The sequence below is a fragment of the Loxodonta africana genome, chromosome 5 (assembly GCF_030014295.1).
Source record: "Loxodonta africana isolate mLoxAfr1 chromosome 5, mLoxAfr1.hap2, whole genome shotgun sequence".
Taxonomy (NCBI): Eukaryota; Metazoa; Chordata; class Mammalia; order Proboscidea; family Elephantidae; genus Loxodonta; species Loxodonta africana.
Window position 1 is genome coordinate 114,881,455 of NC_087346.1, and position 19,310 is coordinate 114,900,764.

A 19,310-nucleotide genomic window follows, 5' to 3' on the forward strand; every position below is an offset into this window, starting at 1 on the left:
AACTAATGGAATCACCATCTTTACTGCTTATGCCTCATGTGTCTATTCGGAGCCAGATGATTTGACATGGAAATTACCTAAGTAGAATGCGACACCCAAAACTTGAGGCCATAACTTATTTACTGCTCTTCTACTCTTTTTGTTTTCCCTAGAAGTCCAATTTCCTTAGCGTCTTAAACCAACACCCTATAAATTACTGACTTGAGAGAAAATGAAATGAGATGCTTGAAGCCCAGATAGGCCTGGAGTCATATCCAGGTTCTGGTCCTTCTGGGCTGTGTGGCTTTGGACACGTCACTTAACCTCTCTTGAGACTTCTGGTTCTTTTTGGTAAAATGGTAATGATAAAATACCTACTGGTAAATCATTTGCTTGTTGGGTAGAAAGTAGACTCTAGTGCAGCCAAGCCTGGTTGCATATCGGAATCTCCCAAGGAGCTTTAAAAATGCTGATCTCCAGTTCCCACTCTGGGATTCTACTTCCCTCTTGGGGATAAGAGTTGAAGCAAGCAGAGATGATGGTGGCTTGGACTATTTGGTATCAGTGGAGGTGGTAAGAAGTTGCCAGATTCATGATATAATTTGAAGGTTGATCTAACAGATTTGTTGGTGAATAGGAAGTGGAGTGTTAAAGAAAAAGAGAAGTCGAGAATGACCAAAGTTTTGGGCCCTGAGCCCAAAATAATGGTGCCACTCACTGAGCTAGAAAACACTGAGATGAAGCACTGAAGACCTGCTTGCATCTTAGAAAGGAGAAGTCTACATGTGCCAGAACAGTAAATGTCTATATACATTTGTTCTCTTAGACTATTACATTTATCCTAAAAATCAGGTATTCAGTCTTTTCCATCCATCCCCTAGTTCCCCCATCTTTTTTTCTCTGAATGTTCTTTAGAACTTCAGTAAACATGACTATTATCGTCTTACCTGTTCTTCACTGCTGTGGATTTTAGGCATCTAGGAACTGTATGGGATTCATCTCTGTGGGATAATAATTGTCTTGTGCTAGGACCTTCTCCAATCAGAGTTGATAGGAACAGTTTTTCATGCTGTCATCATGTTCTTTTGGCTCCTGAGGTACTCCAAACTTCAAGGACATTCTCTGGAGTGGAGAAATTAAATGAAAACACTTGATATAAAGTAGGTGCTAAGCAAATGTTACTTGAATCTGTGTCTGGTGAGTGATTGAGATGAGATCAAGCTGTTCAGATTTTGGAAGCTGAACTTTCAGAATGCTGGGGTGATTTTGAAATCCCATGGCGTTTCCTTATTATCATGTAGAGGCCGATTGCATCTTGCTTGACAGTGGCCACAAGTATGCCAGCAGATTTAGGGGGCTGATATCATGATTCCAATGAGTTATGGTACTATCTGGAGGCCCAAGCGTGAGAGGGTTCTTTATGCACTGGATGGTTTTTGTTTGTGGCATTAGGAGGTTCTTGAAGCATGTGCTCCATCCATCCTCTCATCAGTCTTGTTCCACTTGTGAATCAGGTATGGCTGATGGCAATCTCACACATGTGTAGGTGTCATTGCTTTAATGCCGCTGAGCACTGAACTGGGTCTTTGAAGTTTTTGCAGCCCACCACCTATCATTCACACATCCTAGTTTAATCCTCTTGGTGTGGTTTCTGTCTTCCTTTTTAGCCACATCCTGACAAACTGAAGGTTGCCAACTATACTTGCTTTTGTGCAAATGGCCTTCTAGATCTCTGAACTTGTCTAACCAGCCTTGGTGAGTTCTTTAATACTGCCCACAGTGCTTGTGGCCAATGAGCCATCCTGGAGGCACACCCATTCTCAGGGTCATGATAAGGTGTGGTGGAGTTCTTGGGTAAAGACTTGGCCCCTGCCCCCCAGTACGATGAAGCGCTCTTTTGTGGATTTCCTATTTTTCCAGCATTGTTTGATGAACTTTAGAGGTTTTACATGCCAGATCGTAACACTTCTTGTCATGAACAGACAGATGAGAGCATCACACCTTCCTTTACCCTGGTTAATGGTTGGCTCTGTAGAGTAAAAAGCCGTTGTTATTGCTCATGCGTAATTCTTGTTGCTGTGTGTGTTGTGCTGACTTCTTCACCAAAGTCATAATTGGCAGCTAGGCTTTATTTCCTCACTGGACGTTTTTATGGTGGAGACATTGTTAAAAAAAAAAAAAAAAGGCGAATGATTTTTTTCTCACTTGCAAAGTCACAATGAAGTATCGTCTTTATAAGGAAGAGGGAGGTACCAGTCAACCTCCACTGACTCATTCCCGGAATAATACAGCAGCAAAGTAATGTTATTTGAGGTGTTTCTGCTTCTTTTCATAAAATGAGGACTAGTCAGTTGGAAACAGAACTTCATCAGCCTGTTGCTTTGTTATAAAATGCATAAATATTATATTTATGCTCTAAAATTTAAAGCTCTAAAAATTAAAGTTGTAATACCTCAGATAACTTTCACAGTTGTTTATGAATTTTTTTCCAGTACTTTTAAAGGCCTGGCTCATTCAGAATTATAGCCCAGTTATCTCTCTTCTGTGAACACATTTTCACTGCAAGCGCTTATGTCAACTGTGTAACTCAGTAATGCACTTTCTATATGTAGTGATGACCCTGCACTGGCGCTGTATTAGTGGGTCTCTGATGACCTTATAATTGTTTTTTATAAAAAAAAGAAAAACTTTTTAAAAAGGTTTTTAAAAACCCTTTTTGGAAGGGTAGGATGATGGAATTCTAGAGTTGGAAGTGAATTTGGAGGTCATTAAAGTGTAGCACAGTACCTGATACAGCCTCTTAAGGACATTGCTCGTAATTGATTATCCAGCTTCTGCCTGAATACCTCTTAGTGATGGGAATTTCATCCCTTCTTAAGACACTGTATTCCATTTGCAGGCAGCTCTGATTCTTAGCAAGTTCTTCCTTGTGTTGAGCCACAAGTTGTTCTTTTGTGTATCGTCTTCTGATTGGTGTTTTAAGGTAGAATGTCTCTTTTGTTGCATACGGGTCCTTCAAGTGTTGTTGTTGTTGTTAGCTGCCATTGAGTTGGCCTCTGTCTCCTGGCAATCCCATGCACAAATGAATGGAAAGAACAGTGCCTGTTCTTGTGTCATTCCCATGATCGGATGTGGATCAGACAGTTGTGATCTGTAAGGTTTTCATTTGCTAATTTTTGGCTGTAGATAGCTGGGCCTTTTTCTGTAGTCTGTCTTAGTCTAGAAGCTCTACTGAAATTTGTTCAGCAGCATTAGAACAACATGGAAGCCTCCACTGACAGGTGGGTGGTGGCTGCACATAAGGTGCACTGACAGGGAGTCAAACCCGGCTCTCCCGTTTGGAAGGCAAGAATTCTACCACTGAGTACTACTGTCCCCATCCTTCAAGTACTAGATACTATTTATTATCATCTCTGTCTGCCTTCAGTGCTCTCTTACGTGACATGGGCACAGGTCATCCTGGATTTTCTCCTCTGGGTGTGCCATAGTCTTTCCCTGCTAATGTTTTATCTCCAGGACTGAACTTTTGTCCTCAGTGTTCCCAGTGTTTGATGGTGCACAGTAGACTGGGCCACTTATCTTCCTTGTAACCAGCACTCTCTCTGACAGTGCAGCCCAAGGCAGAATCAATTTTGAGAGGCAGTCATATGACAATGCTAATATACATAGAGCATAGAAGCAACAAAAACCTTTATTTTCTACATGTCTTGCTAGGCCAAATGTTGCCCGTATTGTATTTGCATAATTGATATTTTAGGCCTTCTTATAAACCCATTGCCATTGAGTCTATTTTAACTCACAGCAACCATATAAGAGAGAGTAGAACTACCCCATGGGATCTCCGAGGACTGGCTGGTGAATTTGCACTGCTGACCTTTTGGTTCGCAGCTGAGCTCTTAACCATTGCGCCACCAGGGCTTCAGGCCTGCACATAGGACCTTCAGTTTATTCAGCCTCTCAGAGCCTTCTTGAATTCTGATTTATTGATCTCATTGGCAAATTTATTAATCATGCTATGTATGTCTTTACAAAGTCAAAATTAAGACAAGTGTATAGGGCCAGAAACAAAGTGCTGGGGTTTACCAAGTTCTCCTTTTCAGCTTAGATCAATCCATTAATCAGCATAGACGGACAATGATTTAAAATACTTTACATGATTTATAGCATTGAATTGTCAGACAATTTATGGTCAAAGAAACAAGAGGCCAGAGAGGTTCAATAATGTAGTGGCAGAGCTGGGATTGGAACTCAGAAGTCTGACTCCTGAGCCCTCGTTAAGTAATGCATTTACTTTAACTGTCCAATCACTTGGAATCACAGCTGAGCCTCATGGGACTCCGCCCTTTCTGTCGTTTATCTTACCCAGTAGTGCCATGTTTCTTTCCTCTCTCTGTCTATTCCATTCTCTACTTTATATGGTCAGCCTGCATGTGGCTTCAGGGTGCCAGGACCTCCTCCCTACCCCCAAGCTCAGCTTCTCTGTGACTGTCCCAGCTCAGTGCCTGGTAGGCCTGTATCTCTACATCACAAGTACATATTTCCAGAAAGGAATCTGATTGGCCCAGCTGGTTAGGTGCCCAATATTGCCCCTGGCCCCTAGGGCCAGGGTACTAGATCAGGGAGGGGGAGAAGCAGGACCAAAGGTGTTCAGAGTAGGCTCTTTCAAAAGGTTAAGAGTTCGGCTGCTAACCAAAAGGTTGGCAGTTGGTACCTACCAGCCGCTGCTTGGAAACCTGTGGGGCAGTTCTGCTCTGTCCTGCGGGGTTGCTAAGAGTCAAACTGGGCTATGGGTTTGGTTTGGTTTTTTCAGGTAGGGAGGAGCCAAAGTATTGCTCCAGTCTGAGCCCCCCAGGGCACGTTTGTCAACTCGTAGTGAATTCACATAGTCACATAATCGTGGGATCTGGTGTCTCCATTTTATAAAACCAGGACCTGGCCAAAAGATGGTGGTAATCCAGATGTTTAGGACTCTATTTAAAGAGAGAAAGGAAAGGAAAGGAAGTTAATTTAGGTAGGTCCCCAATGAGCACCACCTCTCTTTAAACCATCTTCTCAATAATCTGCACTTGATTTTTGACCAAGGTTGACCTCAGACTCATTGGACAATGGCAGTATTGTTCAGATGTTGGGAATGTAAAGGACCTTTTTTAAAGGGAGAAAAATTCTTTTGATTCTTGAGAATATATGCTGTGTATAAGAAACCTGTTGTAAAAACAATCAAGTTTTATTCAGTGTTAATTGAATTCTCGCTGCAGAGGTTTTTTTTTTTTTTAACTTCTAAAGTATTTTCAAATTTTTACCATAAATACTTTAAAATCTGTGCAAATCTGTGAACTCTGAAAGCACATCTGTATACTTCATGTGCATAAAAAGTGGTTTATAATATACAGGATTCATATACCCTTTGTTTTGGAACTTCTCATTCCCCATGGTTGTTCTTTGATTAGTGACAGTTTCCTTAACTATTTTGTAGGTTCTCTCAGTTCTGTAGGTTAAAATTGGTTTTTTTGGCTACAAAATATGAATTCATTTACAGCTGCTAGATGCTGGCCTTTTTAAAAAAAAAAAAAAAAAAAACCCTCTACCCTTTTTTTTCTTCAGTTCCTCCAACTATTACATATTCTAACCTTTCTAGTCTGAAGATCATTATTCTTGATAGAGAAGTAGAAATTGAGAAGTTCTGCTTTTTATTTTATTATCTTTGACATTACACCATGTTATAGGCAGCATACCTAGCCCCTCAATTCCTTTCATTCCAAATGGAAGGAAAAAAACATTTTGGTGGCTTCTAACATTTTTTTAAACCCCTTTGCACTGTTTTCAGGTGTCTTGTGTCTGTTGTTATGTGCTGTTTAGCATGTGAGCCTGTTTCCAACCTTTTCTCATGATCTTTTCTTTTGTCTTCTTTTACTCGTTCAAGGACTTCCTGTGCAGCCACAGTAGTCTCTTTGAATATGCCTCCCTTTTCCCCCTTGTCAGGACCTTGCACAGATAGTCAGCGTGTTGCCTTATTGGGCCTTCTGGACTTCTGTTCCTTTGTGGGTCCTGGTGGTACTTGAAATGTGCCCTCCTGAAGTCTAGAACAGATGTCTGGCTTGCCTTGGTATTCCCCTTTTTGACTGTCAAGAGCTCTTTGGTACAGTTATGTTTTTAAAGAAGTATCATTATTACTTTACCACATTTGCGTTGCTTAGAATCCTGTCTATAGTATTAGTTCCTCAACTTGTTTCCTGTGCCTTTTCAGAGATGAATTTGATACCAAGGCAAGTCAGTGATGCTTTTAGCTAATTAAGATTTCTAGGAGTTGTGTGGTAGTTGAAAGCCCTCATTGCTAGAGTTATCTGCTTCTGTGCCAATTTTTAAATCTATATTGGGAAGACATCGTTTATTTCTTCTATCTGACCAAGTGATCTATGGGATATTCCCCAAGTGATGACATGAAATTCCTCTGTAGTTCATTCTCTTCTTCCTTCTCCAGTTAAGCTCAGTTTGACATTAGTAAATGTTTTCAGTACTGTTTCCACTAGGCTGGCAGCCAAGGAGATTGAGTGCTTGCTATGTGTGAGGCCCCACTCTGGGCACACCATAGATTTTTTCAGGTAATACTGCTCAAGGATAGCGTTTTTTCTGAATGCACTTTTTTCTCAGTGAACCACTTAGAATTTGTAGTAGAGGGCTACTTTTGGAGCTTGCAGCAATTCACCATGAGTTCAGGAAGTGTTAAGTCCTTATTTTGTTCCTGTTTTAGACCAAAAAAAAAGCTCTTGATGTGTTTTCTCCCTTGTATAATTTTAGATCAGTTCACACAAAGACACTTTAAGAAAACTTATCATTTACTATGTATGGTAATGACAGGTCCTGATAGGAAAATATATTAGGGAGTATAAGGATACAGACAAGAACATAAAATTCTGGGAATTTTTGGATGTCTGATATTAAAATAGAAAATTTCGTAAATATTTATTGCATGCAAGGGACTTCTCTGAAGCCTTACTTAGGTTGCTTCCCATATTAGAGTACCATACCTGATAGAGATTTATGTGTCCTTATGCTGGTCTCATCCTCAGTGCATAAGTTAGGTGCATTTGTAACATGTATTATTTTTATTCCCAGCTGCTATATACCTAAGTGTATAGGCCAAAAGGTTAATATTGTAAATATGGTGGTCTTTTGAAAATAGGATATATTCGAAACTTCCGTAGAGGACATTTCAAGGGAGAATGGTCAGGGAAAGTACTTTGACATCTAAGTAGCAACTGGAGGGCCGTGAGGATAGGGGAGGCTAATGAGTGGAAAACTGTGTTGAGGTAGAAGATGGCCAACAGAGGCTATCTCGTCCATAGAGTTAGAGGTGAGTTCAAGCGTAATTGTTGAAGGAATGAATGAATGCATCTGTCAGTGTTACAGCTTTAGAGCAGGGATGGACTCTATTGATTTCCAGAGTTGTCCTGGCTCTGGTGCTTACTAACACTCTGACCACAAACAAGGCTCCATGTGAGAAGCAAGATTTCCTTGTCTTCATCATTTGGAGGAGAACCCTTAAAAAGAGTGAACCCTTTTGTAAGATGAAAACCGATTTGCTTTTTGAAGCAAGTAACCACATTTTACATTATCAGGGTAAATGGAGTTTTTGTTGTAACAGTTGTAACTCAGGTGGGCTTGAGAAGCGATAAGCTAGGATCACAGTTGAGGAGGGGCTAAGGATGTGGAAAGCTTTTTGGTTATTGTTCAAGTCCCTTAGGGTAACAACCTACAGCTAAACCCAGGGCATGCTGGACCCCAGGCTTGGTGAGGGCAGCTCTTGACATCAAAGGAGATCTGATCTAGGAAGTAGGGTCTTTTGGGAAGGTCCCAGGCAGCCTGCTGGTCCCGAGAGGAGGGTGATTACATTTTGGCTGCAGGTCATCATTCAATGCAGAGCAGAAACCTAGCTAGGAATTAGGTTGCAAGCAACAAGGTTCAGCTTCTTGATAAGAAGGTTGGCCAGGTTCAGGTAGGGGTGTCAATGACTACCTACATTAGATGAATATTGGGACAGGACTCTGCTTTCAGCAGGACACTGAAATGCTAAGGCAGAAGCTGAGCTTATCCTATAAGTAGATGGAGTGGTTCCTAGAATCAAAGGAAAAGCTTCACATGCAGGTCAAGATGATCCAAGGCAGCTTGATTAATGGATAGTCTCTTCAGGATACCACAGAATCAGTCCCATCTGTGCTCAGCCTTTCCATCTGCCCAGACTGCAAGTTGGCTATGATTGGCTCAGTACAGGCCATGTGCCCATCTCTAAGGCAGAGAACAGGCCGGATAACTTAATGGACCATCTCCCTGCCCCCTCCCCGCCACCCCCTAGATTGCCTGCAGTGGGTGGGGAGGGAGGTTGTCTAAAGAAAACTGATGGGCTGTTTCCAGGAGGAGCAGATGCTGAGCTAGATGGAAACAGCAGCAGATGTCCACTGCACAGAGTCTGAATCTAACACTCAGTACAAGGAAGGTATATTGATGCAATGGAAAGTTTATTTCCCCTCTGGCTTCTGTGGGTGGTCTAGAAATTTGAGACATATCACTAAACAGTTTCTACTTAATTTCCATACTTTTAAAGGTCTTCGAAAATGTAGTGTGTAAACCTTAACCTTTCAAACACCCACTCTTTGTTTCTCTGAGTGGTGGTTCCTTTCTTTTGTGCCCTCTTTGTCTAAACAGCTGCCCTTTAGGTTCACAATTGAACATTTGAAGTGAGATTTCATAATCTCTTTTGTAGCTCTACTAACTGCCTCTGTATTTCCAATTCAGTAAACAATATATATTATATAAGATGCCATTGAGAACAAAATAAATAAAATACAAACCTCTAAATTGTTCAGCCAGTTTTGTTCCAGAAACTGAACAAAAATTAGTAGTTAAGGACTTTTATTGATTATTTTTTTTCCCAGAGAACAAAATAAAAGCCTTTGAAAAGGACCGTGGGTAATGCTCATAACTTCCTATTAAGTAGCACCTAACTTTAACCACACCTGAGTTCTACAGTTGTGCCTCTAAAGTCCCTGGCCAGTTTTGCAGTTAATATTCTTTTATTAGAGTCTGTGACTGTTGCAAGCGTGACTTTTAATGACCTCAATCTAGGTCAGGAAACCTGAGCAATTACTACTATAGTCTCTTTAATGCCTAATATTGGAAGCCATTGAGTGAAAAGATATATTATTGGACCCTCCTGAATATGTTCAGGAGATAATAGATATTCTGATTGTAATTACAGCCTTACTTATAACTACAATAAAGTTGACTCTGCAAAAACTTAATTGTTCCATAACCATATTACCAGGCAACAAAATGATTTTGTATCTTGTTCTTTTCTCCCTCCTACCTACCCAACCCCACATTTCTGTTGTATAACCCCTTATATAGATAACAAATTTTAGGAAAATGTGAGGCTTGGTTAATACTAATTTATAAAATAGGGTAAAACTCATTGTTTTACTATCTAGATTTTTTTCACTGGTCACAATTTTAATTAAATGTTATCCAACCAGAAAACCAAACCCATTACTGTCTAGTTGATTCTGACTCATAGCGACCTTATAGGACAGAGTAGAACTGCCCCATAGTGTTTCCAAGGAGCGGTTGATAGATTTGAACTGCTGACCTTTTGGTTAGCAGCCAAGCTCTTAACCACAGCACCACCAAGGCTCCAAGTGATATCCAGATAAATAAAAGATATGAATACGTACATCAGTGTCCTCCAGACTTTTGTTTTTCCCAGCTCAAACATTTCGAAGGGGAGATTGACTTTATAACTTCAGGGGAAGATAGGGTGACAGGAACTGTTTGAGTGACAAGTATGGTGGTACATTGTAAACTTAACATCATTTAATCCTCATACTACGTGTATTTTATGGATGAGAAAGCTGAAGCTCAGAAGATAATTTGTCCAGTGTCGTGTAGAAGTGTCATTAAAATTTGAGCTCTCTACAAAATTTGAATTTTTCTAACTCTAAAGCCTATTCCTTTTTTTTTTTTTTTTTTACAACAGTCTTCCTTTCTCAGCTCAATAATAAAAATAATAGCCAGGATTTGTTGCACGTATATGGGGAGCCAGGCACTGTCCTGATGCTTTATGTATGCAGTGTCCCACCAAAGCCCTCTGAAGGGAATAGGCAGCTAGAGGTCAAGTAATTTGTCTAAGATGACATAGCTGATAACTAATGGAGCTAACCTTCTCTTTCACTCCATGGTCTTTGCCCCCAGGCATGATTCTGTGATGCCTTCCTTGATTATACTCTGTATTTTAAATATTACTGATCACCATGTTATAATGAGGAAAAGATGCGTGATATCTAAGCATAGAGTTGTTTGGCTGTAAAGAGAATTACATTCATTAAATGATTAATCATCTGTTGTATTTAAAATCCTAAATTTCTTCCAAGACTTGGGTTTTTGCTTGGAGTAGCATCAGACTGTGGGTACAAGTGGCATCATACAATGGTGGAACGATCCTGAAAGAAATGGGGAGAGTCTTTAAGGGTCATGCCAACTCTGCCTCCAGAAAATATCACCTGTCCATCTTCTTTTCATCTTTATTACCACCACCTAACCCAGGCTCCATCTTTTACCTGGGTTATCAGAACAATTTCAGAATGGTCTTCCTGCGTAAAACCTTTCAGTGGATTCCTAGCACATAAAGAAAAAATATTCATGTTTCTTGTTGTTTCTCCTGATCTAACCTTGCCTCTCCTTTTTTATGCTTCCCCTGTTCACTATTACTGGTCCTCATGTTTCTGGAAATGCCAAGCTCATTCTTGCCTCCAGGGCTTTGTTCCTGCTCTTCCCCCTGTATGGTTTGCACGATCTCTTATCTTTCCTTGCATATCGAGTCTCAACTCAGCCCTCTCCTTGGTGAGGCCTTCTCTTACCACTTGGTGTAAAGTAGCAGCAGTAATAATAGCAGCAATGGTATCAGTAGTAATAGTAGTAACAGCAACAAGAATAAAAATAGCTAACATTTATTGAGCTCTTACTATGTACCAGGCATTGTTCTTCATAAGTATTAACTCACTGGGTCCTCACAGCTCCCTTCTGAGGCAAGTAATATTGTTGTCTCCATTATGCAGATAGTGAAACTGAGGCACAGAGAATCTCAATTGTTAATCAATCACTTGTTTTATTTTTTTAATCATACTTACCATGATCTGAAATCATCTTACTCTCCTGTAGAAAAATAAGTCCCTGTAAGAAGGGAACTTATCTCTTACTTTCTACTGTTCTGCAGTTTTTATAAAGCTGCCTGGAACATAGTAGGCACTTAAACATGTTGAATGAATAAGTTAATGAACAATGAGTCTTGTTGATTGGATGCTGATATTTGTGATGAGAAATGGAAGATTTCAGAGATGACACTTCTGCTGTAGTTGTACGAGAGGGCCAAAAGCTTTTTCACTTAAATAACTGTTGGTGGGTTTTTTTTCCCCCCCTTCCCTCTCTCTTTCTGTTACATTACACCATGTGCATATAAGCATGGGGTGATGGATCTGGGCAGAGGATGAAAAGAAGACTATATGTCAGCATACTCAGTAACCCAGCAGTCACTGCCAGCAGGTGCCAGGTAGTTGCTGGCAACAGATGACAGTCACTGCTTGCTTATCCTTTTAGATGTAGAGATTTAGCTGTGATCACAAAGCACCTTTGGACTTCATGTCTGAGGGCTGGCTCAGATTAAGTAAGGCAGCCATCGCTGTGGAACGCCTTGATCAAGGTTCATAGGGGGAGGTTTTTTATTTTACCTTTTCATTTGGCTGTTCTTCTGAACAAATGAGGTATTGACTTTTTTTCTGCCTGTTGTCCAATTTCACAGAATTTTAGAGCTGAAAGAGAATGTGAGATTATTACCTTGCTTCCTCATTTTACAAGGGAAAGGGAAAACCCCCCAGGGAGTAAGTGGTTTGCTCAGGGTCATGCAAGTAATTGGTAGAAAGGGCAGGGCTGTCCTCGCAGCCACTAAGTGGAGAGCGGGTTTAATGAGCACACGCTGTTAGAAGACTAGGCGAAGATGAACACTTGCTCACTTCAGGTTCATGATTAGGACACCAACCTATACTTTCTTGATCATGAAAATGATTGCTGGAGGCTGAAATGGATGTTACTTGACAACATCCTTATTTAGAGATACAAAATAATATCTATCTCTAACACATTCTGTAGCTAAAAGTAATACATGACTGTTTACATCACTGTACTGAAAGTCCCAGTCCCAGAAATGGCACTTGGTCATTTTATAGTCAAGAGCACAGAATGTGGCCTGGAAAAACTCTGGTTTGGTGTGTGCGTAGAAAATACCAAGTAATTTTGTCACTAGTCAAATTAAGCCACAATTCAGAAAGCAAAACTGCTTTTCTGCTGCGGGGAATATAAGAATCAAGTGGGACATTGCAAACAGTAAATACAGAATTTTCAGCAAGCTGGAATTCTGGATTACATCATCCCTGTCAATTCATTTGGTCTGAGAAGGGAAACATCCTCTCCTTCCTCATTTCAAGAAAAGCTAGACCAGAATTGTTTCTTTGGGGAGGCTGATTTGATCCTGCTGGCTTTCGGAAGCACAGATCTTGGAGAGAACAATGTTAAAGGAAGCTGTTTCAGAAGCCACTGTAGAAATGTGCTTTATTAGAGAAAGAGCTTTGCTCATTTCTATTCCTTCAAGTGATGGAAGTGGGAATGTGTCTGCGAAGGTTTGCTCTGTAGAGCTTTTAGTTTAAGGAGGATAATGATACTGTCAGTGGATATCAAATATCTGATTGAACACCAAGGACACTGAGGTGAATGCCTGATTCTTCTAGGGAACCCAAGGTGTGGTGAAGGTAATAAAGGAGTTTGTGTCTGCTGCCGTGAGCATCATTAACTCTGTGTGTACTTGGAGGCCATGTTGAGATGCTCCCCAGAACTTGGAAATGAGTGAAAAGAGCTTACCTTCTCATTTCTTTGTAAGATCAACATGTTATAAGACAACCACCTATAGGGCAGATTGGCTCCTAGTACTGCAGCGTTTGACTGTAATTATATTAGAAGATGAAATGTTTAAATTTAGATGGGGATGGTTACAGAGCCCTGAGAGCACAGTGGTTAAGAGCTCAGCTGCTAACCCAAAGGCTGACAGTTTGAATCCACCAGCCACTCTTTGGAAACCCAAAAGGGCAGTTCTACTCAGGCCGTTAGGGTTTCTATGAGTCAGAATTGACTCAATGGCAACGGGTTTGGGTTTTTTTTTTTTTTTTTTTTTATGGTGGTGGTGGGAAAGGAGATCCCTGAGTGGTGCAAACTATTTGCGCTGGAATGTAAAGGTTGGTGTTTCAGATCTACCTAACAGCACCGTGGAAAAAAGGATTGGTGACCTGCTTTCGTAAAAATTACAGCAAGAAAAGAAAAGAAAAAAACACTCACAATATGGAGCAGTTCCGCTCTGTAACACATGGGGTTGCCACGAGTTGCAATCAGCTCTGTAGCAATGAGTTTTTACTGTTTTGGTTAAGGAAGGGGAGAATCATTGACAACACTCTTCCCACCTATATGGAGGGGAAGAGAAGCATTAGCCAACAGACTTTGCCATACTGCTTGGGAGGCAGTGTGCTGGCCTCCCATTTTTGCAAGGCTTAGCATATGAACTGATCATTATCCACCCCTGTTAACTCTTAAGTATAATAAAAATAGATTACATTTATGTGTTCTTGATTAAGACTGGGCATTTCGATAAGCTCTTTGCATATATTTTTTTATTTAATACTGAATATTCCAGCAGGTATGGAATCCCTGGGTGGTGCAAATAGTTAAGCACTTGACTACTGGCTAAAAGATTGGCAGTTCAGACCCACGCAGAGGTGCCTCAGAAACCAGTCCTGGCGATCTGCTTCGGAAAGGTCACAGCCTTGAAAACTCTGTGGAACAGTTCTACTCTGCATTTGTGGGGTTGCCATGAGGGAAAAGTGACTCCACTCAAAAGCAACTAGCAACATCAACTTTCCGGGAAGTGGATGAACAATATTCCTATTTCACTGGCTAGGAAACTGAAACTTAATTAGAGTAAATAACTTGTCTAAGTTTGCATTTTACTTCTGGCTTTGCCATTTACCAAATAACATCCATTTAGCTATACTTGATGTGAAATTTGAACTTGTTCCATAGTGGGCTTCAGAGTTCACTGTGGACCGCCTGGATACTGACTTAGAGAGGATGGGTCACTGAGGGAACCCCAGAATCAGTTGGCCAAACCCCTCCGGGGCCATTTCCATTACATGTGCAGGTGTTGCTATTGATTCAACCCATGACAACCCCACATGTTACAAAGTAGAACTAGTCCATAGGGTTTTCTTGGCTGTAATCTTTCTGGAAACTGATTGCCAGGCCTTTTCTTCCACTGTACTGCTGAGTGGATTCAAACTGCTAGCCTTTAGGTTAAGCAATCAAGCACAAACCAGTACATGCTCTCAAGTGTACAACACTGTCCTTGGCAAAGCTGCAAGGGATACCAAAAGGTGTGATTAGGGTATATTTTTTTCTCTTGGCAAACTACACACTTAGTGTGAGTCAAGGACAAAGCAGGCTTCTGAAGGCTTGAAATTCCAGGAGGACTCCAAGAGAACTGTTAATAGACCCCCGACCTCACTCTTTTCCATCATGCAGTCTGCAAAGGGATGATTCAAAAGCTCTCTTAGATATCAGGACTCCTTAAAAAAAAAAAAAAAAAAATTTTTTTTTTTTTCTTTTAGGAGCATCAAGACAGATGGATTAAGAACTACTGGCCAGTTCTAATGACTGTGTGAACAATCCCTCTAAAGTATTAAATTCTAAGGACCACAGCTTGCTTCCTTAAAGCAAAGGATAGAACCTTCTATGGGAAGGAATGGCAACGGTGCCATCTTAATTTTACCTTCTTTGGGGTGGCGTTGGGCGATTCTCCCTTTGTCACCACTATACACCGATAGTGAAGATATTGCTCAAGTATGAACATAGACCTCTTTATGTGGTCACCATAGCTGAGGAAGGTGATGATTTGCAGAGAATGCCATGAATTCTGAAACGAAGCTATAAAGGAAATTAAAAAAAAAAAAGCATAAAAATAGAGTTGTACTGGTCTTATTGAGTGGCTGTCTCATTGACTGTAAGGAATGTGCTTTCACTTCTAACTCAGAAGAAGAATGAGGTCAAAACTGCTGACCACCTCCCTCAAACTGCTGGCTCATTAATTCAAATAGAAGAGCCTTATTTCTCTTCTGCATGAAGGGTGTCTGTATTGATATGTTAGCCGTATGTCCAGACCTAATCTACCTATTTCTATAATACAGGATTAGAGTTCTTTGAAGACTCAAATTATAATGGTTATAAACTCCCACCTTGCAGATTAGCAGGAAGTCCAGTTTTTTTTTCCCGCCAGGTGCCTCACCCAAATATTGCAGAGGACCTATGAGGTTACTAACAAATTAAGTCTGCTGATTGCTAGCTTGCTGTCACCTGCTAGGTGTAAACAGGAAGTCACATGCATAACACAAGAAGGTACCTGCAACCTCAGGGCTTCACACATCCAGGAGTGGGCCTGTGTTGCCTACAAGTCCCCATGTTATTGGTAGTAAAGGAACCTGTGTGGCCAAACACTGAAACCCTGACAACACTAAGGAGATAGGGCAAGGTGATCCATCAGCTCCCATTGGCTGAGTACCTCACTTCCTCCTTCCAGTGCAGATCACCCTCCTTCTCTTCCTTGGTACCCCACCCCATCAGGAAATCCCCTGAACAGAACTGCCTGAGCCCCAACGGATCTTCTCCATAAATTCAGGTTCACATGCACCCTTTCCCTAGGCTTTTCCATAGTGGGTGGAGCCCTGGTGGTGCAGTGTTTAAGAGCTGTGGCTGCTAACCAAAAGGTTGGCAGTTTCAATCCACCAGCCACTACTTGGAAACCCTATGAGGCAGTTTTATTCTGTCCTATAGGATCGCTATGAGTCACAATCTACTGGATGGTAAAGGGTTTTAGGGTTGATTTTAAGGTGCCTATTATTTTTTTTGTTTGTTTGTTAGAGCTGTGGCTGCTAACCAAAAGGTTGGCAGTTTAATCCACCAGCCACTACTTGGAAACCCTATGAGGCAGTTTTATTCTGTCCATAGGATCGCTGTGAGTCACAATCTACTGGATAGTAAAGGGTTTTAGGGTTGATTTTAAGGTGCCTAGGTTAAGAAGGCCTAAGGCATCAGCACTATTATGTGCCTGGAACCTTCAACCCCCTTTAATGGCCCTACCCTTGACACTTCCCTTTCATTGTGTTTTCATGGCCCTATTAGTCTAGACCTTCCTTTAATTTGTGTGTGTGTGTGTGTGTGTGTGTGTGTTTAAGGAGTCCCTTAGTGTCTGCCCTTGATTGGGGCCCTACCAGTCCATTAGGGTTGTTTGAATTACTCCGATTCTTATTTAAGAGAAGGGGTTGAGTCCTATGATTCCTATCCCGTTTGTCCCAAGAGGGTCCTTGTTGCCATAGAAATTCTTGAACACAAATTAATAGGTGAGGGGGAGATGCAATGTCCAGTTCCATGTGGGAGCATTTGAGACCCCAATGTAAATGGATATGTCTGGGTGAGGAGTGCTACCCCAGCTCCTCAGCTAAGAACACCTGAGGGCCAGGTATTTACCAAAAAAAAAAAAAAAAGGTCCAATTACATAAAGGAAGTACAGTCTAAGGACGTTGGCTCAGAGCAGAGCAGAGGGCTGGTTTTAATGAGGCTTTCTGTCAAACCCAGATGCTAGGAACAGTATGCTCTGGTCTTTGTGCTGTGGTTAAGGAACATCTAGTAAGAGATTTTTAAGATTTTTTTAAGAATTGATATGCCTTTATTTGACAGTTCCTATGTGACATTTTAATTATATAGAACTAGGGGAAAAGCTTGTATTGCATTTAAAACGATGTAATAAAAGGTAATCATTGGCCATGTGATCTTGGGCAAAGCTGCTTAATGTCTTTAAATCTGTAAAATGGGTATAGCAGTATCTAATTTGGAGCTATGTGACCTCCACAGTGATGAGTATAAAATGGGACTCTCGCCCTACACCTCTCTTGCTTGGAAAGCTTTTGGTGCACTGCAGGATGAGACCCAGACTTCTTCACAGCATGAGAGGCTCTCTGTGACCTGGCCCCTATGTACCCTTTTATCATCATGTCTCACCCATAACAGTAAGGCTGCCTGCCCAGTTTATACTCCCCTGCCTACTTATGCAGTTTCTCACCTCCCACCCTCCAGTGCCCTTGCTCCTGGTCCTTAACCTTTACAGAAAGTCAAAAGAACTTTCTGGTTTCCTATGGTAACAAAGGCCCATAGGCATACTTTTCTTCTAGAGTTTGTTACCAGCCCTTGGCTTTTCCTAGTGTCCTTATCAGTGGGTAACACTAGGTACTCCTCTTGCTCGCCCTCAAAAAAAAAAAAAAAAAGGCCAAATAGCCACTCCTTTGCTACTTGGTATTTAGTCAGCAAACATTGAATTTGCCTGCAGTGTGTAGGTGCTGGCCTTAGGAAGATGAGTAACACATCACCTATTGCCTCAAGGAGTTCCCATTTTGGGAGGGGAAGGCAGACTCGTAAACAAACAGTAGCCAGACTTCCAGGTAGGTGCTTTATTGGTTAGGGGGTAGGTACAGAGAAGGTTCACTGACTGACATCCTAGAAGACTTATAGAAGAGGCTCCATGTTGGCCTGGTCTTATGGGAGGAGTTGACATTGGCTAGGCAGAAAAGAAGGAGCCCTGGTGGTACAGTGGTTAAGCATTTGGTTGCTAACCACCAGCCACTCCCTGGGAGAAAGATGTGGCAGTCTGCTTCCATAAAGGTTTACAGCCTTGGAAACTCTATGGGGCAGTTTTACTCTGTCCTGGAGGGTTGCTATGAGTAGGAATCAACCTGTTGGCAATGGGGTTGGTTTTGTTTTTGGTTAGGCAGAAAAAAAGAAGAAAAGTGGGTATTTGAGGTACAACATTGATGTTGTTCCTTTATAGTAGACAAATAAGAGACTGATCAAATCCAATTTCATTTAACTCTCACTAGAAGGTAAAACACGTTTTAAAAAATTTTCTGTTTGTTCTCTGTTCTTCCAAAACTTTTATGTTTTTTCAAAAGGTGTTATCAACATTTTAGCAAGGTGTAACTTGATTGAAATCGCCTGAATCTGTTGCGTTGCTTAGATAATGATGAGGTGACTTATAATGATGTTAAGAGGCTTAAAGTTTGTTGGTGAATAAAAATTCTAATTGGAGGAAAGATTAGAGGATCATAATGAGTTAGATAATTATGGTGGTTGTCTACTTAACTCTTAATATTTATCTTTTTTCATCCATAAAGAAAAAACCCACAAAAATAGAAAAACATTAAATATGTATGTTAAAATTTTTGAATGTATTTTAAATTACCTCTGTCTCATCCAGTCTTGTCCAAAACAGTAATATAAACTAGTTTAAACTTCTTTGTTACTTTGGACATCATTTTTTGCAGTGGGAGGCTATAAATTGAACATATTATTACCCATTTTTGAAAATGGTTTACATTTTCCATGACAATTTACTAAATGCTGTCTTTTAAATCAAATAGAAACATTAGGTATGAAGATTTTCCTTTTGTATTATAAAAAAATAGTACGCTAATAAAGGGAAGCTTATAGATTTCAACAGATTTTGGACTCTAGAATAGCTGCGAAATGGGTTTTTAGTGGATAATAAAAGGAAATGTTTCTTACCAAAGAAGACTATCCGTTTTTAAGGCTACGAGAAGACTGATGACGTTTCAGAGAAGACTTCACTAGCTGACCAGGAGGAAGTGAGGACTATATTCATCAACCAGCCCCAGCTGACAAAATTCTGCAATAACCATGTCAGGTAGGAACTACTACCAGGCATCACAACAGAATTCAGTGGGACATCTCTTCTGTGCAGATGAAATGAAAATGCTTGCAAAGAGCTTTCAAGTAAACCAGTTGCTTACTGGTGCCATTGTGAATGGGCTGTTTCTTTCCCTACCTTCTATCCAATAAAAGAGATGTTAGTAAGAATCAATAAGCAGGAAAGACCTGAAAGAATAAACAGCCATACTGTACCAATTCTATATGTAGTGTCTGAGTAATGAAAGCCGCTCATGGGTAAATGACTTGGTCTCAACTCTATTACTAGAACGATGTATTATTTTTGGTTTAACAGGATTTAACATTTTAGGAGAGATCTTTACACTTTCACTGGAGAACTTTTGGTTAAAAAGTCTTTAAATAGCGGCTTTTGGTAGTTGTGAAGTTTACGATGGTGTTGAAAATTGAAGGCTTCAATG

The 19,310-nt window shown here is 40.7% G+C and overlaps 1 protein-coding gene across 3 annotated transcripts in view; it reads left to right on the forward strand.

Moving 5' to 3' along the window:
* Positions 1-19,310, forward strand: part of ATP8A1 (ATPase phospholipid transporting 8A1) — a 256,187-nt gene that overhangs the window by 13,957 nt on the left and 222,920 nt on the right. For all 3 annotated transcript variants that reach the window (XM_064285868.1, XM_064285867.1, XM_064285869.1), the window contains exon 2: positions 18,754-18,868. In XM_064285868.1, the coding sequence (XP_064141938.1) occupies positions 18,754-18,868 (115 nt within the window). The remainder of the gene's footprint in view (positions 1-18,753; positions 18,869-19,310) is intronic.